Genomic DNA, 27,692 nt, shown 5'->3' on the forward strand with positions numbered 1-27,692 from the left:
ACCTAAGGGCGTTCCACGAAATGAAAGCAGAAGTGCATGTCAGTCCTCTGGGCTGGGAAGCCCTCCCCAGCTCCCCAAGATTGAACCGGACAGCCTTATTCCTGGTCTCCTACCTCCAAAAGAAGCCCCCCACTTCACACACACACACACACCCCAACCAACCAGGACAGGATATGCTCACCTACTATAGGACCTGTACCTTAGTTTTCAAAAGATAAGGAGGGCCTGGTACTGATCCTACAGGGCCTGCCTGGCGTTTGAGAGCGAAATTACCCACTTAGAGCACTTTTTAGACACCCTGATTATGTAAAACAGTTGGACAACGGTACCATGTGTTGTGCATGACCTCGAAAACAAAAATGATATAAACAAAGCCTATCGTGACATTTTAAAATAATAAATTTAAAAAATATCTGAGCTTCCATATACATTTTTGATAAAGTAGTCAAAATACCATCTTTTGCTTCTTCAGAACTTGTTGGTAGACGTGCTGTTCTGAGCAGAGAGATGACTCCAGTAGAAAGTGTATCTGGAAATGTAGGATAGTTTAACCAATAGAGTAAATATTCAGATTATGCTCTTCTGGTATGTAGGTTGAACAGGAATCACATTATCAGGAGTGGTGTGTAAGAATCAATGGCTACATAAAACTTCTCATTAATTTACCGTAGTAAATTAGGAAATTTGTTTGTACAAAGATTGGTTGGTTGCTTGGCTTTGATTATCAAGATTTAAGAGGTTTTCATGGACTTTGCTAAGTAGGGTTTTTCAGTATTGCAGATAACTAAATAACTATATTTAACTTAAAGATTTTGTTATAAAGCCCATAATCTGAGAGAATGACTGTGGTATTACTAAAACATTTAATGGCTCTGGCATAGAAATGTTCTTCTACAGACTGGTGATCTTTGGTAAACACTAAAGCTTAGGATCAAGATGTTCAGTGCTTATTTTTCTAGCAAAATACCTCAATTGAATATTCCTGAGTAGTTTAAATTGCACTCCTGTTGCTAAAACTTGAAATGGGAATCTGATTAAAATAAAGCCCTCAGCTGAAGCATGCTGTTTTCCTGATTTTAACATTGTGCTTTCTAGAGATGAATCCTTTTACTGTTTGATGCACTAAAGAAGTTATGTAAATAACTTAAAGCAGAGTATCTTTTTGAGCTTCTGAACTTGAGAAGACAGGAAATAAAAAGAGATTAATTTATCATGTAATTAAATTGCTAAAGTGAGAAGAACATATATGATAAATGGAAACATGAGATCTCCTGAACTTACTCATCCACATTGATACCTGCAACTCCTCAAAGCCCTCTGGAGCTTATTTAGATAAAATGTCTTCCTGGGCCACAGCCTACTGGACTGAAATACTGCTTGCCGTGAATAGAAAACCACTTCTAACCTTGTTTGAAAGACTTTTTAAAGAAAGCTCTATATAATCCAATTAGGGATTGGTGGTGATTTGAAAATCTATTTGTTTTGAACTTTCAATTTTATCTTGTGTTCTGCAGTTGGCATTCACATGGGCTGAATAAATGCCCGGTTTCCAAACCCCGCTAGTAAATACTGGAGTATATGTACAAAAATAGTTGTTCCCCTTTGTAAGCACTCCTTTGATCTTTGCACTTCCTTCTTACTGCTACTTTTTAAACAAGATCATCTGTAATGACTGACTTGCACTTGGTAAAAGCTCAATTAGTCTGAAATAGACAGAATTTTAGATTTAGTGATCACAGTCCTCACATTTCTCGTCATGTTCCTTGGAACAAATTGATGCTAGTTGAGAAACTAATATTTATGCAGGCTGTTTTTACCACTGCTTTCAGACTTCCAGATAATTGATGAAGTAAGTTACTACCTGGACTTTCAGGGATTGCTCACTGTGGTAGATGGAAGGTCTTTATAAGGAATTGGCAGCCACAGGAATCTTGGACTATCATTCAATCAGCAAGCCCTTATTTTTTACCTAATTTATGAGAGGTATTCCCCTGTTCAGAAGAGGTGAAAGTTCTGGCTTCTGGGGGAAGTGGTTACTTCATAACCTTCAATTAGTTTGAACTTGGGAGAAGTAAGAACAGTAGTTGACATTTTAAAACAATAAATTTTAAAAATGATATCTGCGTTTCTATATAGATTTTTGATAAAGTAGTCAAAATATCTTTTTCTTTTTTAGAACCTATTAGTAGAAGTGCTGTTCTGAGCATAGAAATGACTGCAGCAGAAAATGTATCTGGAAATGCCGACTAGTTTAACCAATAAGAATAGATATTCAGGTTATGCTCTTCTAGTCTACAGATTGAACAGCAATCACATTAACAGGAGTGGATATATAAGAATCAATGGCTATGCAAAATTTCTCATTAATTTCCCTTACTTTTAGTAGGAAGGTTGTTTCGTTTGGCTGATTGGTTTTCTGTTTATAATATGAATCATACAAGGCGGCATGATCGTTTTATGTTTTAAGAAGAGAAGGAGGAGGAGAAGGAACAGAATTTCCGTGCTGGGGGACACTTTTAGATGTGTTGCTCCTACATCTACATTTATGTCTGATCAGAGTTAATTGACAGCTCCTTCTTGGTGACCAGCAAACCATACTGAAGCAATTGACCCTGCTTTCTGAGAATGGCTTCTCATTTGCTCTCTCGTATCTCCCATAAATACTGAATCCCCTACAGTGTTCTTGGAGGTGAGCAGGTAAATCATCAGAAGCATACATACCCCTTTGAGTTGACCCTGTCACTGCTTAGGAGACCTTAAGGGTTTTAAAGATAGAGGCATTCATTCATCTTCAGAGAGGAAAGTTGGGACTTGTGACATAGTTTAGCAAGTCAGTTTGGCTCCTTGAACATTTTTTAATAAAAAAAATTAATATTTGCAACCAGATAATCTGGTAGAGTTAATAGTTAGGGTAATATTACCAAGACACTTATCTTTGCAATATTTCATTAATGAGTATCCAGTGCTTAGATGAAGAAAAGTAGCATTCTTTTCTCAGTGATGACTTTGTTTCATACCTTTGGTCTCTGTTGTTTTAGAGAGGGTTCCTGGGTGCAAATTAATATGCTTTCATATTTTCAGGTGAGGCTACCCTTGAATATCAGCTAATAGTTCAGAAAATAAGTTGTGAAATGAAATCTCACTGCTACACTATAAAAATATTTAAACCCTAGCAGTTTTACACAAAAGTGATATAAAGTGTGATTTGTTAAAGAGTATAGACTCTTCAAGAGTGTAGATTATGGATGAAAATATTTGTTAAATTTACAGTATTAATCATAAAAATATCATTGTATTTAAAAATTTTATCATCATATTTTAAATTTTTTTAAGAAATCAATTCATTGTTATTCTTTTATATTTTTTGCAGTAATAGATTTAATTATCAGTAGTACAAGTTTCATCTGCTTTGGTTTGTTGCCTGTTTTTGAAATTAGAATAATGAAATGGATGGCTTAATTCCCTACTACAAATTGGCTTATTACTGTTCACTTACATTTCACCATTAGGCCAAAAATCTTATAACCAGCTTTTATTCTGACCCATACTTTTGACAGATATTAATGAATTTAATCTATAGATGATTTCTTTAAGCTATGAAAAAAATTCTGACTGATGGAACCTGACTGATGCTGCAAGCACTGCTTTGTAATCCAAAGATTGTTAAAGCCTATCTAAATTAATCAATCAAAAAGTAAAAACAAAATATTTTATAACATCTGGAATAAAATACTTATGACCTATAAAAAATTGGGGGGAAAAGTTTATAGCTGGAAAACCTCAGGAACCAGCAGGCAACCTTTACTATACTTTCCACCTTCATACTTTAATGATTTTGCAACACTATAAAACCTGGGGCCTCATCACAGAAGGGTTTTGTTCGTTATTTCTTATTTGTAGCGTTTTCAGAAAATTTTCCTTGGAACTCTGAATCTAAGCATTTATTCTCTGTGGACACAATTTATGAAATGAAATATACCATCTACACTGGAAAAGGGTACAATGCCAACACTCCCAGGCCTGGTATCATACCCTCAGGGAGAGTCAGAATCATTTTACTGAAAACTCCTAACTTCAGTCCACTCAGCTTTGGACTTAATTAGTTCTGGTTCTGACCCTGACCTCTCTTCAAATCACTTAACAAACACACATTCAAGTTTTAAAAATTAATTTTAAAAGTTGTTTACAAATACATATATGTATAATCATTTTTGTTGCTGCCAACAAACTGAGGAAGAAAATAAATGTTTACTTATATAACAAGTACATTGTAAAACTGTCATTGTTGAAAAGTACCCTGAAAAGTGAATAGCAGCAGTGTTTGTTAGTTAGAATAATAAAATAATCCAAGTACTCTGCGTATAGCTTCCCTGTGAGAAGATTTGGAGAGAACGATAAATTTTGCTGTGTTCCATTACATAATCAGCTCAGTCTACAGCTTCTGGGCATAAACGAAAACACAGAGCTCTAATGTTGTCCCAGTCTTCACTGTGTGAATCAAAAAATGTATGGACCATTCAAACATTTCATACTGGAAAATAAAGCTTTCGATTTTTCTTAGGTTTAAGCCTTTTGATATATGAGGCTCACTAGCATTTGTACATGAGATTTTCTTTTTTTTTGCTAACTTGAATTAAAAAAATACAAAACCTACATAAAGTTAAGCACACCTCTATAGAGGGAGCTTAATTAACATGAAATAAATAACTTGATTGCTATAATGAATTTTGTTTGTCAAAATAGCAGTTATTTTACAAAATTATCATTTTTATTATTATTTATTGTGTGGTTTTACTAAACATATCACAGTATATTTCACTGTCGGGGCATACGTATCCTTCATTTTTATCTCCAGAAATCAATTCTAATAATATTAAGCTTGAAAACAGATAAATTAGAAGTGATGACAAATTCCCTAATCAATCTACCTATTCATCAGTTCTGGGTTCAAGCCTGCAGTTCATTTAAACAGTGAAAATAAATTGCTTAATTGTCCTGGAAAATATGCCTTCCAAGACAAGAATTTTAGGAATGGAGAGAATGACTTTTTTTTTTTTTAGTGTTTTAACATGAATCCCTGACTTATGTTTTATTGATGTTTGAAGAACTTTATCTACCAGTTCTTAACTTAGGTATAGGTTTATTTTCTAAGATATAACCATTTATTGGTGTTTGATCATTAAGACTTGATTTATAAAGTGTATTTTTCTTTTCAGTGGGGGCTAGGTGTGGTTGTGAGGTCAGAGGAAAAGAATCCCTAAAAAGTTACAGCATCTAGTATAATGCTCTCTGAATAATATAAGCCACCTGTATGATTTATAAAGTTAAAGACAATGTGGAAGGATGGAAGGAGTATGAATGGCTGTTCATACAGAGGACATTTAAGGTAGAAAGGAAGAAACACGAAGGTAAAGACTAAAAGTTAAATTTAATGTTGAAAACTTTGGCCAAAACAAAGGATAATGAAAGCATAGATAAAGTTTTAGGGGAGAGTTCTCTATAAAATCAGGTCTTGAACTTTGTTTTTGACCTGAATGTGGAAAAGAAAAATAATCTAGAAAGTGAATCAGAATTCAGAGAAAAGGATAAATTCTGTATATCATGGATGAGAAGAGGAGGGTCATAATGAAAGGAGTGAGAGGTTGTCCTTGAATAGAACTGTTTTGTGGACATTTCACTGTGGCTTATCCTACTTTTGATTAATTGAAATCAATAGTCATTCCCCCCACATTCTTAAGTCAGTTGTGTTAAGCAGACCTCGGTACACTTGGGAAATTATAAAATCAAAAGCGTGGTATCTGATAACAGTTAAATGCACTTCCTTGCTCTCCTGCTATATCATAACATTTATTTGATATAATGTCTTTATAGTTTATCCATGTGTTTACCCAGTTTCCCGTTTCAGACATTTAACTAAATTTAACAAGCACACCTTGGAAGGTTTTAATACTTCCTATTTTAAAACATTGCCTTATCAGTCATTTACTTTGAAGTGCTTTTTTATGATGGGCAGGGAAAGTATCCTATTTCTCTTGAAAAGTCTAACATAATAGCCAAATAGGAATTAGTCCAAGTTGAAATAGATGGATGACTGGGGGGAGGGCAGTTTTGCTGTACGTAGTAAATATGTGTTAAACTGAAGGAGTCCATTCATTCTGCAAGCCACAGAAAACAATAATTTTATTGCTGAGGCACTTAAGTATCATTACATGGATGTCCCCGTCAGTATGCCAATATCAAATTTATCATCATTCCCACCCACCAAATTGCTCCTCCCAGCACATTTAGGGGATACAGTTGTTAGCCCACTGTGGTCCATTCAGTAGGTTTCCCATGCCAGAAATCTAGAAACCCATTCTTCATGCATACTCACTTATCTCCTCCAGTCCATCACCAAATTCTATCAGTTCAGCCTCCTCTCATCTCCAGAATTCATCCCTTCCTCATTGAATTTCTAGCTTTCCTGTTTTTGATTCACTCCTGATGCATAATCTCCTGCTTCTATTCCATCCTTCATTCCAGCATAAAAGTCAGCTTTCTAAAGTGCAGATCTGATCACATCACGATCTTTATATTTCTGAAATGTCTCCATTGACTTTACAAGCTGATTCCTGCACACCTCACCTCCCACCCTTGCTCCTCACCCACCCCCTATTTCTCAAGTCATCCATATCAATTTTCAGTTCCTATCTGCCATATTTTCTCACTTTGAATGCCTCTGCATGTGCATTCCCTGTGTGAGGAGTGTGCTCTCCTTCCTAGCCATTGTGCTGACTACTCAACCTTCAGGCATGGTGTACACATCACCATTTCTCTGTCCATTCTCCCTGACCTTCCCATAAAGATTTATGTGCTCCCAGTCCATGGGCTCTTGACTTCTTATGCTTTCTAGACAGAAAATATCTTGAGGGAAGGGATTTTATCTTACTTTTTATCAGCACAGCGCCCAGTAAGTTTGCCAAATGAATAAGTAAATAACTAGACAAAATATTGATAGACTGCTGTTGATTAAGCTATGTGACTCTGGGCAAGTTAATTAACTTCTCCGGGTCTCATTTTCTCCCTTAAAAAAAAAAAATGAGACAGACCAAATAAGCATCTCCCTCTAAAATTATTTGTTGCTTTGATATAATAGTGTTACTTGGAAGACTTCAGATTTTCTTGCCATATTGAGATAGGTCAACTTAAGGAAAATTCATGTAAGAAAGTACAAAGACAGTTCTTGATAATCAATATGATAATATGAGGAACTGTCCATTTTTGGATTATAAGTTATCATTTATGGTCCCAGTCTAGCTTCTTTCTGACGTCCAGGTGTTTCTGGGGTTGCATCTTTTCGTTATTAATCATTCTCTACTATGAACTCATGTTCATATCTCCAAAGCAATTTAAGGCACACATGATACAGAAATTGAATATAAAATTCAGCATTTTGATTGTAAATTGCTTCAAGGTCTCACTAATTATAATTATATTTGGAGGAAGAAGATAGGGAAGTGGTAGTCGTATGAGCTGAATCCTCATCTGTCATAGCAAGAACACAATGTCTAAAATTGATCAATTAAGAAAAAAGATATAAACATAGTATTTAGGGATATGAAAAGAACCCCCAGGAAAACCAAAAAGAGAAAGTTAAGAGTGTTAAAAAGTTGATCACTTGGAAAAGCAGGATTGGAGTTGGGAGGTGGTGTGGGGAAACTTTGCTCTTTACATAAGCTCTTGTACTTTTGCATAGTAGGATTTTTTTTTTTAACCGTTAATTTATTTGAATACATGTTGAGTCCTTCCTATGTGCCAGGTTCTAGACACTGGGAATACAGTGCTGAACAAGACAAATCCATAATTTCATGGAGCTAATTAGATCATTTAATGTTTTCAGTTTAAAATATTTTCTTTTTATATTAGTCTTTTTAAAATTGAAGAATCACATAACCAAAAAAAGACACAAATCGTAAGATTATGGCTTTAATGAATTATCTCAAAGTGAACACACTTAACATTAAATAGAACGTAACCAGCACAGCAAAAGCCCCCTTTCTGCTCCTTCTTAGTCAAGATTCCTACCCTTCAGTCTCATTTAAAAGGTTTCACTAATGACTTTTGGATTACGTAAATGTTGATTCCGTGACTCACATTCATCTGCATAACAATCAAGAGTTGACTGAATGAATTCATTACTTCAAGGTGCTAATAATGAGCTTTACACAAGCAGGAACTAACTCTCCTATTGTTAAAAGCCCTAAGGGCAGCTTATTTCAGATTTTCCTCACCGAACAAAATATGTAAGTGAAAATATTTAAAAATCAAATTTTTACATTAATTTATCATTTATGAGTTTGAGTAGATATTTTGTTTATTGCCGAGCAGGTAAGATCAGTGACAAAGAGACATGGGAGAAAGAAGTATACGCATCGGAATTGATGTATAGATTGTACAATAGATTGTATGTGACAGCTGTCATATCAGCGTGCATGTAAAAAAAAAAAGATCAAAATTGGTGAATTTTTTTTAATATAAATTTCTTTATTTATTTTTGGCTGCATTGCGTCTTCGTTGCTGCACGCAGGCTTCTCATTGTGGTGGCTTCTCTTGTTGTGGAGCACAGGCTCTAAAACACAGGCTCAGCAGTTGTGGCGCACGGGCTTAGTTGCTCCGCGGCATGTGGGATCTTCCTGGACCAGGGATCGAACCCGTGTCCCCTGCATTAGCAGGCGGATTCTTAACCACAGCGCCTCCAGGGAAGCCCAAAATTGGTGAATTTTTGTGTAGCCATTTTAATATTGAAGATGGAAAGAAAAAAGCAACATTTTCGGCCTATTATGCGTTATTATTTCAAGAAAGGTAAAAACGCAATTGAAACAAAAAAAGATTTGTGCAGTATATGGAGAAGGTGCTGTGACTGATCGAACATGTCAAAAGTGGTTTGCGAAGTTTCGTGCTGGAGATTTCTTGCTGGACAATGAATGCTCTGTGGTCGGGTAGACCAGTTGAAGTTGATAGCGATCAAATCGAGACATTAATTGAGAACAATCAACATTATACCACGTGGAAGATAGCCAACCTACTCAAAATATCCAAATCAAGTGTTGAAAATGATTTGCACCAGCTTGGTTATGTTAATCGCTATGATGTTTGGGTTCCACGTAAGTTGAGCGGAAAAAAACCTCTTGACCATATTTCCACATGCGATTCTCTTCTTAAACGTAATGAAAACGTTCCATTTTTAAAACAAATTGTGATGGGCAACGACAAGTCTATACTGTACAATAATGTGGAATGGAAGAGATCGTAGGGCAAGTGAAATGAACACCACCAACCACACCAAAGGCAGGTCTTCATCCAGAGAAGGTGAAGTTGTATGTATGGTGGGATTGGAAGGGAGTCCTCTATTATGAGCTCCTTCTGGAAAACCGAACGATTAATTCCAACAAGGACTGCTCCCAATTAGACCAACTGAAAGCAGCAGTTGACAAAAAGCATCTGGAATTAGTCAACAGAAAACACATAATCTTCCATCAGAATAACGCAAGACCGCGTGTTTCTTTGATGACCAGGCAAAAACTGTTACGGCTTGGCTGGGAAGTTCTGATTCATCCGTTGTATTCACCAGACATTACACCTTCAGATTTCCGTTTATTTCGGTCCTTACAAAATTCTCTTAATGGAAAAAATTTCAATTCCCTGGAAGACTGTAAAAGGCACTGGATCAGTTCTTCGCTCAAAAAGAGAAAAAGTTTTGGGAAGATGGAATTATGAAGCTGCCTGAAAAATGCAGAAGATAGTGGAACAAAAGGGTAATACGTTGCTCGGTAAAGTTCTTGGTGCAAATGAAAAATGTGTCTTTTATTTTTACTTAAAAACCGAAGGCACCTTTTGGCCAACCCAGTACATTGACATCTGCATATATTGAAGGGTTTACCTATAGGCGTGGTCATTGTGAAAAGGCCTTCATATCTAGATTAAGCACTGATCGGTCCTCTGTATAAGGCCTAATTTTGATGCTTGCAAATTATTATTTATGTGTGTATGTAATTGGAAGCTTGTTGTGATTCTTTCTTCAAGGAAACCATTTTCTCCCTCCAGGCCAGTTGTCACCACATACATAGAACAAAGTATTGCTGGTGCACATGATGAATCATTTTCTCTTAAAACATAAAGGATATATTTTTATTGATATTGTAGAATTAGTAAAAATGAAAATCCATACTAAAGTCATCATATTCAGGTTTAAGAGAATGTGATCAGTTTCTCTATGTTTGATCAAAAGAATATTAATCTCTTGGGAAATCCCTGGCTGTCCAGTAGTTAGGGCTCCACGCTTCCATTGCAAGGGGCACAAGTTTGATCCCTGGTGGGGGAACTAAGATACTGCGTGCCACGCAGCACGGCCAAAAAAAAAAAAAAAGGTATATTAATCTCTAATTCATAATCCACGAGGTCTCCTCCTCCTCAATCTGAAAATACAAATACTCCAAATTGGTCCTCAAGACAAAGGTCAGACATGAAATTAAAATTTGGTCATACTCTATTTTTTTATTACGACTATTTTTTTTAAGAGCAGTTTAAGGTTCACAGCAAAATTGAGGGGAAATTACAGAGATTTACCGTATACTCCCTCCCCCCACACATGCATAGTCTCCCCCGTTATCAGTGTTCCCCGACCACAACAGTGTGTTTGTTGCAATGGATGAACCAACATTGACACATCATAATCACCCAAAATCCAGAGTTTACACTGCAGTTCATTCTTGGTGGTGTGCATTCTGTGGGTTTAGACAAATGTATCATTACATGTATCCATCGTTATGGTTATCATACAAGAGTATATTTAACTGCCCTGAAAAGCCTCTGTGCTGTGCCTATTCATACATCCTCCCCCACCATTGTACTCTAGTTTTAGGGAGGAAGAAGTCTGTAGAAGTAGAAATGTGGAAGCAAAAAGTTCAGAACAAGGTCCAGTAAGTCAAATCCCTTTTGAATGCCACCTTAGTGAAAGACCTCAAACTTTGAGTAGGTGTATTGAATTGGTTTTTATATGGAAGTGGAAGGCAGCAATCTCCCACGAGTGACATCAGTTCTAACATGTAAAGGTTTAGCTAATTTACTATAAATCTTTAGAGAACTTTTCTAGATACACAAATTTATATTCACCAGATTTTATCCTACTATAGTGTAAACAAAAAAAATGTTACTTAGAATGGAATCTGCCATTTGATATACATGACAATTATAATATGGTTAGAAAATGTCCAAAATATATTTTGATCCTATAAATTTCAGTCATCTGTGATTAAGAAAACACCATAGGCAGATTTGATTCTTATAGAAAGCATTAGAATGCATTCTAATCACTTCTTTTAAAAAATCCTTGTCCTCCATGGTTACAGTGGACAAGGTACAGCAAGAATTTAGATGCTTCTTTCATACAGGGTAATGAAGTTATATTTACTATGTTTATTGATTCTAAGAGGCACACACCCAGTTTAATACCTGACTTAATCATATATGTTTGAGGATTTTCTGGGTATCTTTCTAGTCTTGGTTTTTAATTTCATTGTGTTTGGATAATATATTTTATATGTTTTCACTTCTTTGAAATTTATTGAGACTTGTTTTGTGGTCCAACATATAGTCTATCTTGGTGAATGTTCCACGTGCACTTGAAAAGAATGTGTAGTCTGCAGTCATTGGTGGAATGTTCTGTATATGCACTTAGGTTAATTTGGTTGATGGTGTTGTTCCTTAATTTTCTATGAAAATTACTGATGTTCTCTTGATTTGCTTTTATCAGTTATGGAGAGAAGAGTGTTAAAAATCTTAACTATAACTGTGGCTATTTCTACTTCCTTTAGTTCTTCCACTTTTTACTTCATGCATCTTGAAGCTCTGTTAATATGTACATACACATTATGATCATTATTTCTCCATGATGATTTGACCCTTCATTCTTATGAGATGTTCCTCTTTGTCCCTGGCACTCATTCTCTTGAAGTGTACTGTATATGATATTTTAGTATAGCCTGCTTTCTTATATTTAGTATTTCCATGGTGTAACTGGTATAACTTTCCATCTTTATACTTTGAGACTAGCTCAGTCTTTAATATTAAAGTGTAATTCTTATGAAAAGCATATACCTGAGTCTTGCTTTTGTGTCCAATCTGACCATCACTACTTTTTTATGGGTGACTTCAGTCTATTTCTTTTTAATGTAATTATTGATATGGTTGGGTTTAAGCCTACTATCTTGGTAATTGTTATCCATTTGTACCTTCTGTTGTTTAATCATTTTTTCCTCCTTTCCTGCCATCTTTTGAATAAACCAAGTTTACTTTTTAAGTTCCATTTTATGTCCTTCATCGGCTATTTTTTTAAGTGGTTGCTTTAGGGATTATAATATGCATCCTTGAGTCTACCATGAATTAATACCGTAACATGTCATATATAGTGTAAGAATTTGATAGTGTTTTACTTCCATTTGTCCTCTTCCCTTCCTCTGTGTTGTTATTGTTATACAGTTTACTTCTGCATAGGTTATAAACCGCACAATTTATTGTAGTGTTTCTCTTGAGTAACAAACAAGAAAAAAGTCTTATATTTACCCACATATTCATCACCTCTTATTCTGTTATATAAGAATATATAACAGTGTTTCTTATTCTTTCATGTAGGTCCAAGTTTCTATCTAGCACCATTTCCCTTCAGCATGGAGAACTTTCTTTAACATATCTTTTAGCAGACCTGCTGACTACACATTCTCTCAGCTCTTGTCTCTTTGAAAAATGTCAATTTCACTTTTTATTTTTAAAGGATATTTTTGCTGAATATAGAATTGTTCACTGATTCAGTTTTTTCCTTTCAGCACTTTCATCATTGTTTCTGATGAGAAGTCAGCCATCATACTTATCATTGTTTCCCCTTGTCCCTGGATGGTTTTAGGATTTTTTTTTTTCTTATCATTAGTTTTTCACAGTATGGCTGTAATATGACTAACTGTGGTTTTATTTGTATTTATTCAACATGGGTTTCTTTGAGATTCTTGGGTCATGGGTTGATTTTTTTTTTTTAATCAAGTTTGGAAAATTCTCCACCATTATTTCTTCAAATATTTTTTCTCTCTTCTCTCTCTTTCTGGGATTCTAAATTATACATATGTAAGACCACTTCATGTTGTCTCATAAGTCACTGAAGGTGTCTTAATTTCTTTATGCCTTTTTTCTCTGTGCTTCACTTGAATAGTTTTTATTGGCCATTATTCAAGTTTATCGATCCTTCTGCATTGCTCAATATGTTAATAAGTACACCTAGTGAAATTTCATTTCAGTCTAGAATTTTCCATTGGTTATTTTTCTTTTTTAATAGTTTTCTTTTCTCTGCTGAGATCTCCTATCTGTTTATCCATTAAATCCATATTTCCTTTTACATTCTTGAACATATTACTATTGGCAGTTTTAAAGGCATTGGCTGCTAATTTCATCATTTGTGTCATATTTTTTCTTCTGAGTCATATTTTCCTACTTCTTTGCATGTTTTGTCATTTTTTGTTGTACATTGTGAATACCCCATTGTAGAGAGTATGGATCTTTGTTTTCTGTTAAAGACTGTTGAATTTTGTTGTAACGGGCAATAAATTTATTGGTGGATCACATGGTTTTATTAAGATGAGTTTAGAGTAACCCTTATTCTAGGGTATATCCTTTACTCCCATTGCATGGTCTTCTGAGGTCACAAGTGAATGTTAAGATTGTTAAGTGATGTCTCTTCACCCTAGATGATTAGAACTTCAGTGTCTCTCAGAAGTTCCAGGAACTTCTGGAATCTCAATTCAGCTTATCATTGTTCCCCACTGTCCCTGGATTTGGATCCCCAGCAGCTATTTTCTAGTAGGCTTTGCAGAATCTTGTTCTGCACTATCACAGTTTCATATTTGGCCAATGCCCAGAAGTGACCCCTATGGAGATTTATGAGCCTCCTTCTCTGTGTATCTCTCCTTTCTGATACTCTCCCCTGTGAGATTGCTGCTCTCTATTTGGGCTCTGCGTCCTTGTGTCATGGTTTGGAACGTGCCCTCAGTCAAAAAGTGAGCTTGGAACACACCTCAAGTATTTCCATTCTCTTGTGGTATACAGCCTTATATTGTCTCTTGTCCAGTGTCTTAAATTATTGCTTCAAGTATTTTGTATAGCTTTACATTTGAGTATGGCAGTGAGGCAAGTTCAATAATTGTTACTGTCATGACTGAAACTAAAAGTCCACATTTGGACAAATCTGGAATTGCACTGTTTCTTACCATTAATGCAAAGGTAATTTTTTTAAAGTACTTATTTAGTAATTTGGCGATTCAAAGAAGTAAAACTCTATTTTTAGGCATCTATATCCAGTTAAAAAGATGATAAATATATAAAGTTAAATTGCAGTAGAACAGGGCCTCCCTGGTGGCGCAGTGGTTGGGAGTCCGCCTGCCGATGCAGGGGATGCGGGTTCGTGCCCCGGTCTGGGAGGATCCCATGTGCCGCGGAGCGGCTGGGCCCGTGAGCCATGGCCGCTGGGCCTGCGCGTCCGGAGCCTGTGTTCCGCAACGGGAGAGGCCGCGGCAGTGAGAGGCCCGCATACCGCAAAAAGTAAAAAAAAAAAAAAAAAAAAAATTGCAGTAGAACAGTATGTTGTTGAGTGTGCAGTCATCAATACACAGAAGTATTATAGCCTTTATGTGGACTATAAAGCTGTAGGTTACAGAGGAAATACAGGGTGTCTTGGCAAATGTTGGATTTCAGTAGAGGCTTGAGGACTGGGTAATATTTAAGTAGGAAAGATGGCATTTTAGGATGCAGGGCATACTGTGAATAAATATACAAGATGCAAATGAGCAAGGCCTTTTTGAATGATCAGTCTGCCTGTTGTAGAAGGTTTTGGGTAGGATGTAGTATTAGGACATAGTGGAAAGCCCTCAACCACTCAGCATATATGAAAAACATCACCTATTAAGCATTAAGAGCCTGTTAAGGTGATGCTTATAGTATAATATGGTGAATGGTTGAGGGCTTTCGACTTTGTCTTGTAAGTAATGTGGCAATAATGTGAAAGAGGCTTAAGGAAGGAGAAATACCACAGTAAAGGAGAACAGTATGGAGGCCATTATTGTTATTCAGAGGTAAGGCAATGAATGTTTAACTAGGGTGTAACAGTGAAAGGAAAGTGCAAAGGAGGGGCAGATACAAGAAGTAATACAAAGAAAAGATCAACAGAAATTGATTATTGACTGGATGGGTGTGAAATAAGCAGAGGGAAAAGGAGAAAAAGTTGACTGAATTTTTGGCTCTGAGTACATGAGAGAATGATATATTGGCAAAACCTGGAAAGTCAGCAATGGGGCCCGTTGCCATAGGAATGAGGAATTTGGTGTTAGATAGTAGGGAGTTGAAAGGATTAAAAGCATTATTGTTTTATAATGGTATCACTGCTTAAAGCTAGCAGCAATTTATTAATATTTATATTTTGAAGGTTTTAACAGTACTAATTTTATTTCTGTTTATACCATGGTGGTTTTGCCTCTTGTCCTTGTTTCTTTTGTTCAGCTGGAAACTGAATAGGCCAATAAAGTAAAAATGAGTACAAAGGGTGTTCTAAATAGGACCCTAACAAAGAAAGTGTAACTATTGAATCACCAAGATATCTAACCCATGCCCCACATGCCTGCCATTTCCCATGACACTTACCGTGTTGCATTGTTTTCGCCTGTCTTCCTACTTACTAAACTGTTGCACTAGTTGGCTTTTGCTACATAAAAAATCACCACAAAGCTAACTAAGAAACAAACATTTGTTATTTCTCCCAGTTCGGGAGGCTGTCTAGGTCATCTGGTCTTGCCTGGCTCTGGGGATCTCTGAAGTCTTTTGGCTGCTCAGCAGGTGCTGTGTGGTCCAGCGGACGCTCAGCTAGGACTTCCCCTCACTGCTCCATGTGGCCTCTCCTCCTCCAGTGGGCTGGCCCAGGCTTATTCACATGGCACCTGTGTTCCAAGAGAACAGAATTGTTGGTCATTGCAAGGCCTCCAGAAGTCTGCATTTAAAACTCACCCTTCTATCTCACTCTGTTGGTCAGAGTAAGTTACAGCCCTGCCGAGATTCAAGGGATGGAGAAATAGATTTTTCCTCTTGTCAGGTGGAGTTGCAAAGAATTTTTGGCCATTGCTTTCAGTCTATCACAACTGTTAGCTCTGTGAGTGCAGGTACTGCGTCACTCATGTGTACTTTGGTATCTTTGGTAACTGACACATAGTAGTTTTAATATTTTTTTAATGAATGACTAAACTAATGAAAGCATTCAAGGAGCATTTCAATATACCTTAATTTTAAATATGTACTACGTACTTTTATCATACCATTAGTGAGTGTGGTATTTTCTATGGGCAGCTTTCAGAGAGAATCTCTTTATTCTCTTTCTATCCTTTGAACTTGATCAATGGAGACATTTAAAACAAAACAAAACAAAAAGCAACTACCACTTGCATTAACGTTGTTTCATATTTTTAACTTCACATTTGATTGTCTCAGGAAGAACTCCCTTAAGTTTTGTGTATTGTCACAGCGCTGTTCTGCTTTTCAGGCTATGCTATGGGTAGACTGCCTCCAGCCTGAACATTCAGGAGACCTAGAGCAAAGATGCTGTATTAAAATAAAGTTGTGAGTCCAGAAGGAAAATCAATTCTGCCTCTTAGACAAGTGATATTCGAATCATAGTCCATGGAGTCAGAGTAGCCAGCATTACTCCTATCAACCTGAGCGAATGGCTTCTTCTCTCTACACCTCAGTGTTCTCAGGAATATTGTGAGAAATATATGAAGCACTATCTCTAATTCCTTACTCATGGGAGGGAGTCAGTAAAGTTTAATTCTTTCTCCATGTGAACCAGCATACTATCACGACACGATGGCATGCAACTAGGTTTCTCCTCCTTGGCACCGTTGGCATTTGGGGTCGGATATTTCTTTATTGTGAGGGGCCATCTTGTGCATTATAGGATGTTTAGCAGCATTTCTGATCTCTACCCACTAGATGCTAGTAGGACCACCTGCCAGTTGTGACAGATGAAAATGTCTTCAGACATTTGCCAAATGTCCCTGGAGGCAAAGTGCAGACATTTTATTCAGCAGTGATAAGGATTAGGATAGGGAGGGAAGGTGGCAGTGTATCAGTAAATGTGTAGGATGGAAAAGAAATAGAAATACTTGATTCTTCTCAGAGTGCCTAAACTTTTACTGCCTATTATTCCCGTAATTTATTATAAACATAATGTTTACTGTGCTACCTAATAAAATGGCTAACATTTGCTCTGTGTCCCTAACTGTGCTAGTAAGCTTTGCATGCCGTTAATAGTTGAATGTTGTTAGATTGGTATTCCATTGTAAACAGGGACCTTATGTTATACCAGCTCCAAGCACAATGCATTTGTACTTATTAGGTAGCTATTCTACGTGTTAATTGGCCATATTGTACCCAACTCAAAAAATAGGGAGCTGAAAATGGATGGAGGAGTGGAAAAACATAGAAAATGAGTTTATACAAAGCTAAACATGGTAGGACACAAATATTCATTCTTTTTCAAAAACTTTAAAAAATCAGCTCTTCTGAGAAAAGTAACTAAATCACCATTAACTTTTCTTTCATCATCACTAAGTCAATGTATCATCAGAAAGATGTAAATAAATAGCCACTTTAACGTTAACTTTTTTCTGTTTATTACGAAGAGGATTCCAGTAGTGCTTAGAAGTTTTTGATTCATTCATACTTTATGTTTTCTTCACTGTATATCATTAATTGTTAAAGATGTCAGAGTTAAACTTTAAATTCAGGACAGGGTTTGATTTTCTCTTTTTTTCTTTTAAAAAATATATTTCCAATTGCATAATTAAGTTAGAAAATTAAAACAGAAATTTGTAACTTAGGGAGTAAAAGTCCCCCATGTTACTATATATGGATATGAATTATTATTTTTAGCAGTTACATAACATATAACTGTATGAATGTAGCATAATTATAATTAAACAATCTCCTATCAAAGGACTTTTAGACTGTTTCCAGTTTTTTGCTGCAGTGAATATTCTTGTACTTATTTTTTTGTACACTTGCTCATGTAATTCTTTAGTACAAATTCCTGGAAGTGGAATTGCAGAGTCAATAGACACTCTTTATTTGAATGTTTCATATTATATGTAGTACACATACAATGTTTCACATATGTAGTGCATAAACCTTACAGCATGTTTCCTCCAAAAAAATTCCTCTGTGGAAAGCAACTCCAGTATATTCTTTCTCTTTATTAATTTATTATCCAACAGAGAGATGGTAATAAGTCACTGTTTTTCTTGTAATTTCATCCAAGATGAGGTACTAAAAGTACACCTAAGTGATGTCCGTTATGGCTGAAAATAAACTTGAAAATGGAGACACTTTATCTCTCTGATTCCCAACTCTATCCTCTAGATGGCACCTAAAATTCTGTTTTTCAGGCTGCGGATCGTGACCCATTAGTGGCTCATGAAATCATTTTAATGGATTTTAACGGTGGTTGTTTTTTTTTAAATGAAATCTAATAGAATATATTTTCTTACAGTGGGCCCTGGTCAAAAAGTGTGCATATATCTATCTGATCCTAGAAAATTTCCCCAGTTACAAGGAGGGGAGTGCCGCCAATTCTACCCTTAATCGTCCAACCTTGTGGCCTTGGTTTTGCTGCCCTCGCTAAGAACTACTTATGCCGGCCTTTGATGTCAGCGGTGGAATTGTCACAGACGTGTGGGAAATAATCCGTCAGGCGTTTCATGCAGAACTCATCATATATTCAGAACTTAGCCAGTTACAACGTTATGCCTTTCATGTGAGAAATACAAACAATTCACTCAGGGAGATATTTTAGTTATTGCTAGCTAGCTGTATTTTCTATTTCCCTCTCCATGGTGTGAACATTTTTCTGGAAGCCTCACTGTTGCGGGAGAGAGATGCAGAGCTCAGGCCCATCTTCTCACCAGTCAACCCAGTGTCTCCCTTTCTGTTTCGAGGTCCTTCCTCAAAAGCACCGAACTGAGTGCAAAGGGAAAGTGAGGGGAAGGGTTGGGGGAGCAAGGGGGCAGCAGAGGCTTTCCCTGGTCTTTCCTCATCCTTCAGTTCCAGAGGCTTAGTTGGTATTTCAAAATTTCGAAATAAAACCTGCTCTTACAATTAATGCAAATATTACTGTGATTCATCCTTTCCAAATAATTCTTGGTTTCGTTTGACATTTTATTTTTAAATCATGAATTAACGTTGACATCACTCTCAGCCTACTGTTAGCTCAGCGCTTCACAGTGAACTCTGTCTTACAAAAGCTGTAAAAGTTCAGATTTTAACCGTCACCCAGTATCTCTTGGGCTGCTGTTAGGCTTTTAAAACTATGATCTTTTGGCACTCATTCGTGCATAAATCATGGGGAGGATATTGGAGGGAGGACTGTATTTAATTTGGTGTTTTGTCCTGTGCTTATGATTTAGAGATCTTCATTGAGATTTGCTGTACAGTGGTGATCATGATAATAACCCTGCGTCAGTTCTAATAAAGTAGATTTAGTTGAGTCTTTAAAATTAGGGTCAGGGCCCCCTTACATTAAATCAAAGGTCAGGTGTAATAAAGGTCAGTGTAATAGAGGTTCTGAACAGGTTCTGTCAGTATAACAAGTCAGCGGTCTCCCTTTGCCTTTAAAGACTGTGGGCTAAGATTGAGAGGATTCAAATGATCAACCCACATTAAAGGCAAAAAAAAAAAATGGTCGTAATATTTTTCTTGGAAACTTTGGCTTCTGTGTTCTAAGAATAAGAATTTTTCACATGGAATGTTGTAAGTGGTGTTAACACTGTATTTCAGTGTAACACTATTTACTGGTATCCTTCATATAAGTGAAAATTATGCTAATGATTCTTTAATATGGATAGATACTTAAGTCCGTATAAAAATCCAAGTTTACAGAAAGAGTTATGATTTAGGTGATTTGTCCTTTGAATAAGTATTTATTAGCTAACTAACATATTCCGAGCACAACAAAATTCTTTCCTTTCAAAGGTCCATCCCCTATCAAAGTCTCTCATTTGCAGATGAGGAAACGGAGGCCACAGTGGGTTAGTTATATATCCAAAGTCACACACCCAGCAGTGGAAGAACTCTTGAATTTCTAATGATTTAATTCTTCTTCACTAAAAGGTCTGTTTTCCTTTTTTTTTTAGCTGTTTGTCTTAACTACAGCTGTTTGTAAATCTTCAATCAATAGTTTCTTGTTTTAGATGAATATTTTCTTGCAAATCTGCATGGCATTCTTGTTCTGTAGAACTCAGAGCTGCTCTTTTCCCTTTTGTTGGAATTCAGCCCTGCTCTGCATTCCACTAGGAACCCCCCCGATGGTCTTTCCCTCCTCCCCAGTCACAGAGGGCACTAGCAGGAGAGGATTTCATTGGAAACTGGAATCCCCTTTGGAGGACTTCGGAATGTTCAATGATACATTCATTAGAGTGAGGGCGAAACTGTTCTAACAAAGAGACCCAACAGTACACCCGGTTAAAGAACACAGTCTTTGATTTCTTTCTCACATCACCATCAGTCTTAGCTGCCACTCATCATCATGCCAGGTCTTCTCCATGCCTAGGTTTTAATCCAGTGGGACAGAGAAGAAACCAAAACACGGAGGAAGGATGTCAAGAGCCTTAAGCCCAGACCTGGAAATGGCACACAATAAATAGTTTTGACATTCCTCTGCAAGCGTTTCTTCAGATGACCATCCCTAACTCCACAGGAGTGTGGGTGGGGTATACTCTGGCTGAGTGTGTTTCCAGCTACAGCTCTGTTACTGTGGAAAAGGAGAGAACAGATTTTGGTGGACAGCTAACACTTTGGGACAGGCCCAGTCTCAAGTGCCGTTGAATGCTTTATAGACTTCATAAGAAAAAAAGAAAGAGAAAAATTGGCTTCAAATCTTTCAGCTCGGTTTTTTTTTTATCTTCTAATTTTTCAGGCAATGTGTCTAAACTTTGATCTAAGTAAATTTAACTAAAATTGTCCTATACGTATTTAAAATAATGATAAGGATATTTCTTAAGTAAATCCAAAATGATATGTGATTTTAGATACTATTTTTATCTGGTCATGTGGCTCTTAATTTTTGTCAAGGCCTCTGGGTAACAGAAGATTGCTAGGGCCTGTGATGTTTTAATATCTGGCTGGGGTTGAGTAAATCTGAGACTGTAGCCTTGATAATAAGGGCTCTAATTTTTGTGCCTTTTGCTTGCATGTTTAATGTTACAGTGTTTCTGGACCACTCTGACAGAGGAAGTGGCCTGCAACAGCGGAGTGCTCTAGGGGACAGCCCGGCACACTGCAGTCGTCCCACCATGTGCTGTGCAAAGCACTGATCAGGCCCTCTCACAGCAAAATGACCCCCTCTGAGCTTCTCAACTCAAGTGGCATGTAGAAAGTGGGGAGATAGTTCTAGGACTATCACAGAATTCATGAAGGGTTGGAAAATAACCTATACAAAGAGCTAAGTGAATCTTTGAAGTCTAGATGGTGACAAAAAGAAATGGCCTCTAAGGAATCTAGTGGCATGATTTTTATACAGAGGATGAAGACTAGTTGTACCAAACTCCAGGACACTACTGTGAGGTTGACATCAGTGTTGTGGGTTATATGTAAGTGGTAATTCCTTGATGATGCAATATTTCTGTTAGATTTAGATTCCAAAGAGGAACTACACCATATCCTCCTCCTAAGGTCTTTAAAAAAGGGTTACATTTGGTCTTACTGGAATACTACAGTTTACTCCTGCATTGTGGAATTTTTAAGGTTCCTTCCAGTTTTACAGTTCAGTTTTGTATTCTTTTGATGTACAGCTCCAGAATGGCAGAAGACGACCCATATATGGGAGGGCATGAACAAGTAAGTATTTTAATAATCTCGCTAATAATTTTTTGTAAATGTATTCATATTTTAAAATAAACAGAGGCAACAATAGTAACTATCAGGAAAACTCTAAAAGTGGTAAAAATTTCTTTTAAGTTGTTTTTCCTGTCCCTCTGTGTAAGGTCTGAGAGGACATGTCATGTAAAACGAGTAACTTAAACTCTGCTATCACATACGGTTGCATAAAAGTTATATATGCTTCAGGTCAAATGATAGCTACTTGTTAAGGCTGCTGTAACAAATTACAACAAACTGGGTAGCTTAAAACAACAGAGATATATTCTCTCTCAGTTCTGGAGCCTAGAAGTCCAAAATGAAGATGATGACAGGGTTAGTTACTTCTGGAAGATCTGAAGGAGAACCTCTTCTGTGGTCCTCCCCTGGCTTCTGGGGGTTACTGACAGTCCTTGGCATTCCTTGGCATTCCTTGGCTTGTAGCTGCTTGGCTTGTAGCTGTGTCACTCCAGCACACTGGCCTTCTTCCCTTTGTCTCCTCTGTGTTTCTGTATCCAAACCTCCTCTATTCTCTTGTAAAAGTACCAGGCATTGAATTGAGAGCCCATTCTTCAGTATGACCTCATCTTAACTTGATTACATCTGCAAAGACCCTATTTTTAAGTAAAGTCACATTCAGAGGTATTAGGAGTTAGGACTTGAACATATCATTTTGGGGGAGAAGACAAATTATTTATTGAAAACTCACCTAATGAGGCAGATTGGTGTAGTAAAAAGGACTTAGAATTCAAAGATCTTAACCAAGTGCTGGCTTCTCTTAAAACTTGAGGAATTACTTAGCACCCCCCTCCCCTCTTCACTCACAGGAATCTTTAATAAAAGTCTTAACGGGCAATGAATGTGCTTTGGGAATATAAAACTGTTCATTATAATTATATTTGAAATTATAAAGGGATACCAGTGTCCTTTTCTTTTTCCTCCTAACTTTGTACTTGAAAATTTTCAATTTCAAGCCTGTAGAAATATTGGATAGTCCAACAAATCTTTGTTGGTTGTTAATATTTTGCCCTATACATATATATGTATATTTATATATATAGAGAGAGAAAGAGATTTATTTATATAATGTATATATATTTAATGAACCATTTGCTAGCAATTTTCAGACTCTAGGGTAATTAAATATTAAGGGTATTTAAAATACTGATATTTATTCATTCATGAGTTGTTCATTGAGGCATTACTATGTACCAGAACATTGGCTAAGGAGGGGTACAAAAATGTGACACATTTCAGGCAGCTGCCATTCTAATAGGAGGGACAGAGACATGAATAGCTTCCATGTGGTGATAAATGCTGTAGTATAGTCTGCACAGTATGGGACAGAAATGTTGAGGAGGATCACTCCGTGCTGCCTGGGAAGAACAGTAGGGTTAGGCAGACTTTCTAAAAGAAGTCTCTGTAAGCTGAGATTTGAAAGATGTAATTTGCTAGGTTAGACAAAGAGAGGGAACACTAGGTACCAGGACACCCTGGTCCACATTTTGTAATCATTTCACACTTAAACTTTAGCCACCTAAAAAAGGTATTTCCCAAATTTATGCATGCAAAGAATCAGTCAGAAACCAAAAGCGAAATATTGGGTTGGCCAAAAAGTTCGTTCGGGTTTTTCGTACCATCTTATGGAAAACCCAAACCAACCTTTTGGCCAACCCCAATACTTTTAAAGGGATTTAGTATTACTTCTTTAAATAAAATAGACTTATATAGCATTCATTACTCTTGATAATGTTCTGATTGCTTTAGAAAGAATGAGTATGCATTGCTTTTCACATTGAGATACTTCTTTTGAATTTTATTGTACACATGATGATATAGGATAAATCTAAGACCATTTTCTTTGATTATAGCATGAAAGACATTTGGCTATTCATATTATAAAAAACCTGTGTTTTACCTTTCGCTTTTAATATGCCATCTCTAACGATTAAAGGCACAGTCTAACCAGCGTTAGGGTTGGTCAGCTTAGTTGTAAACCATGCTTTGCTGTCTATACGCAGGAAATCCTATCAGCAAGAGATGGTCCTTTATGCCACACACAAGAGTAAAACCTGCAGAAAACGTTCATTTCAAAAGCTTTTCTTATGTGGGCATTTTTGTGATCATCAGCAACAGCGGTTGGGCACGTTCTGATATTTCCATTTTTGAAGGGACAGGTCCTTGAAGTTTATTTGTTTGTTTCCTTGTCTCAAGATTAATGGTGTATATTCCCTGAAAGGTGCGTGTCGTCGGTGTTTTAATGTATTCTGGAATTTACTCCCCACCGCTGACCTAATGCACAGTGCAAGCTGCAGCACACAACACAGCTTCCCTCTTCTTGTCTGAAGTGGGGCATGTGTCTCTCCTAAGATCAGAGTTTTGGCCCTCTAACCACTTGTTTGGGCCACCTGCAGGACCACAAGAAAAATTTTTTTCTGCTGGGTCACCTTTTCTGCTCTGAGACTAATGAATTCTCTCTGTAAAGCGGGGCCCATATTTATAATAACATGTTGTTTCATTCCTTTATTTAATTTTTAGCAAATGGTGAATAGTGTAGATGAATTTCACTCTGAAGCACTGAAGTAGAGTACATTTATTGTTCCTCAGTTGAAAATTTGCGTACCTCACAACTGCATCTGAAGCCTTCTTTATTTAAACACTGCATTTCTTAGTCTTGATTTAACTAGGCATACAGATTCTTAGGTACCCAAGAATGTCCAATAATATGCTAGTAAAGAAAAGAAGTAAAATATTTGTGTTTTTTTAAAAAAATGTCAGCTCCAGCATATTTACTAACTAGCGTATCATAAAAAAGGAAACATGTTTGGTTTCTGTGCTGTCCACAGACATTTCACAGATGACTTATTTAGGTTGAAATAAATACCAAACTCAGAAATATGAATTTTAAATCCTGAGTGAACTAAGTGGGAAGAAAATGTTTCTCTTGGGATAAGTAATTATTAGTAACTTATTGTAAGATTATAATTCAATCAAAATATATTGTTTGCCCACTGTATTAGTTTTCTGGTGCTACTGTAACAAATTACCACAAGTTTAGTAGCTTTAAAAATACAAATTTATTCTCTTACAGTCTGGAGGTCAGAAGTCTATAATCAAGGTGTTGGTAGGGCTGCATTCCTTCCGAAAGCTTTCCTTACCTTTTTGAACTTCTAGAGGCTGTTTGCATTTCTTGGCTTGCAACCCCTTCCATCATTCCAGCTTCCTGCTTCCATTGTTGCATCTCCTACAGTTCACTTTGATCTCCTGCATCCCTCCTATAGGGCCCACCTGGATAATTCAGGATAATCTCCCCATCTCTGTATTCGTACCCTCATAACATGTACGAAATCCTTTTGCTACATGAGATAGCATTCACAGGTTCTGGGGATTGGGATGTGGATGTCTGTGGAGGAGCCATTATTCAGCCTGCCACACCCACTAAATTCCAGATATTTTGTGTCGTGCTAGGTAAATAAAGGCGGGAAAAAAAAAGCGAGGGAGCTCAGTGCTCAGTTATTTGCTCTTTGGACTAAGTTGTATTTTCAGTTTTTCTGTAAGTTGTTCTAGGGCTGCTGCCTAATTCTTTCAGGACTTGAAATTGGATGGCTAGAGGAGGAGTTTATTTATCATCATAAAAGAAATAGAGATTTCTAGGATTATCTTCTCATGCTTATATTTCTAAGAGAGTATAAGCTTTAAATCATAAATTCAACAGATATTTAAGCATCCACTCTGATAAATGTACACGGAGTCCTGCAGATATACCAGTAAGCAAGCTACACCATGTCCTTACCTCTGTGGACTTTACAGTTGGGTCATTCTTCTGAAATCCCTTTGTCACATAGCCCCCTGTAAAGTTCCATACATATGAGAACTTAGCTAGGTCTCCTGAGCGTTTTTTTAAAATTCTGATTTGAAGTGTTTTCGGGTTTTTGTTTTTGGCTTTAGTTTTTGTTCTTATAGTTAAGTTTTAGGTGTTTCAAGTTCAAATTTTGAAATAAATTTTACAATGTTGGAAAAATAATGACTGAAATATTTAAATTTTCCTTTTTATAGATGTTTCATTTGGATCCTTTGAATCATACAATATTTAATCCAGAATTATTTCAACCAGTGATGCCACTGCCAACAGGTAAGCAAATTCCTCATCTCTGTTGCCCTGTCATTTTGCTTTTGCTTTTTGTAAATTCAGGATTTTCTGTCCATTCTTTTAGAAAGTCAGTGAGGTACCTGGAAAGGAAATGGTGATTAATGTTTTAATAACCAATCCTTTGGGACTTCCCTGGTGGCGCAGTGATTAAGAATCTGCCTGCCAGTGCAGAGGACACAGGTTCGAGCCCTGGTCCAGGAAGATCCCACATGCCGCGGAGCACCTAAGCCCGTGCGCCACAATTACTGAGCCTGCGTTCTGGAGCCTGTGAGCCACAACTACTGAGCCCGTGTGCCACAGCTACTGAAGCCCACGCGCCTAGAGCCCGTGCTCCACAACAAGAGAAGCCACCGAAATGAGAAGCCCTTGCACCGCAACAAAGAGCAGCCCTCACTCGCTGCAACTAGAGAAGGCCCGCGTGTAGCAACAAAGACCCAATGCATCCAAAAATAAAAATAATATAAATAAAAAATAAATTTATTAAAAAACCCCCAATCTTTCAGTATACTTTTTTGGACTATGTTTTTACAAACATGTTTGACCCCAGTTACCCATTGTATGACTGACAATTGTTGCTGATACCTGCTAGCACAGCTCAAAAGGAATTTCTTTACTCCATGTAGGATTTTTCCTTTCACCCAATCTTGTTATCTCTGGTGTCTTTATAACTTCTGTTTCCTTTGTCCCAGGCAAACATGAGGCAGTCTCAACTCCTCAGATCTATTCCAAAAACACTTTTGAGTACCTATTGTGTGCCAGCCAGTATACCAGACACTGGGAACATAAATTGTACAAAAATCATAAAAGTCATCTCAGTAGAAAAATCATCGTTTTAAAAAGCTTTTTGCTTTACGTTCTGACCAGTTAGATAAACTCATGAGAATCATCCTTCCTCCTAACATGACTCTATTAATTATCCCCATCAACAAGTTGTTTAATCTCATATGGGCGATTAAAAACAGTCAACTCAGTCTCTGTATTTATTTATTGATTCTTCTGTAAGCTTGTTGTGATAGCTCTTTTTATGTGCTCCTCATGTCACCAGGGGGGCTCGACAGATGTTCACAAGCTATGTGAGTCAGTTTTGGAAGTTGTATGTCACAGAGAGTTTTGTGGTCACTGAAGTGGGCATCAGCTATTCTATTTACCATGGATGTGCTTGTCCTCAGTGGGAGACTTTGTCCAATTTGTATCATCATCATTTAAAATTAGTGTTGTTACTCTGGCACTTTTCATGTTTAGATCAGATGTTTCTCTGCATTTTTATATCTATTATTTCTAGAAGTTCATGGGAAGGGAAAAAAGTAAATCTGCTGTACCTTGACCTTCATTAGCTTCACTGAGTGTGCTGCTGAGCCCTTTCTCTCTTTACCCCACAAAACATATTTTGTAGGCTACTGTACCTGAGATCTCCTCAAATGCTGTCCAATATAAGCTCTAGGTCAGCTTCCTGTGAACAAGTAAATGTCTTGGTAGCTTCTGTGTTTCCTGTGAACTTCTTATTCTGAGGATCAAAGTCTTTTTCTTGGTACTGATACTTTATTGAAAACATGAAAGGTTCTGCCCTCAGGAA

The 27,692-nt window shown here is 36.9% G+C and overlaps 1 protein-coding gene across 6 annotated transcripts in view; it reads left to right on the forward strand.

Annotated features, from left to right (window-relative positions):
• NFKB1 (nuclear factor kappa B subunit 1) overlaps nucleotides 1-27,692 on the forward strand; it is a 133,714-nt gene that overhangs the window by 11,068 nt on the left and 94,954 nt on the right. For all 6 annotated transcript variants that reach the window (XM_060115480.1, XM_060115489.1, XM_060115508.1 and 3 more), the window contains 2 exons: nucleotides 21,906-21,951; nucleotides 26,026-26,101. In XM_060115480.1, coding sequence (XP_059971463.1) covers nucleotides 21,913-21,951; nucleotides 26,026-26,101 — 115 coding nt within the window. In that variant the 5' untranslated portion in view covers nucleotides 21,906-21,912. The remainder of the gene's footprint in view (nucleotides 1-21,905; nucleotides 21,952-26,025; nucleotides 26,102-27,692) is intronic.

The sequence above is a fragment of the Mesoplodon densirostris genome, chromosome 1 (assembly GCF_025265405.1).
Source record: "Mesoplodon densirostris isolate mMesDen1 chromosome 1, mMesDen1 primary haplotype, whole genome shotgun sequence".
NCBI classification, from domain to species: domain Eukaryota; kingdom Metazoa; phylum Chordata; class Mammalia; order Artiodactyla; family Ziphiidae; genus Mesoplodon; species Mesoplodon densirostris.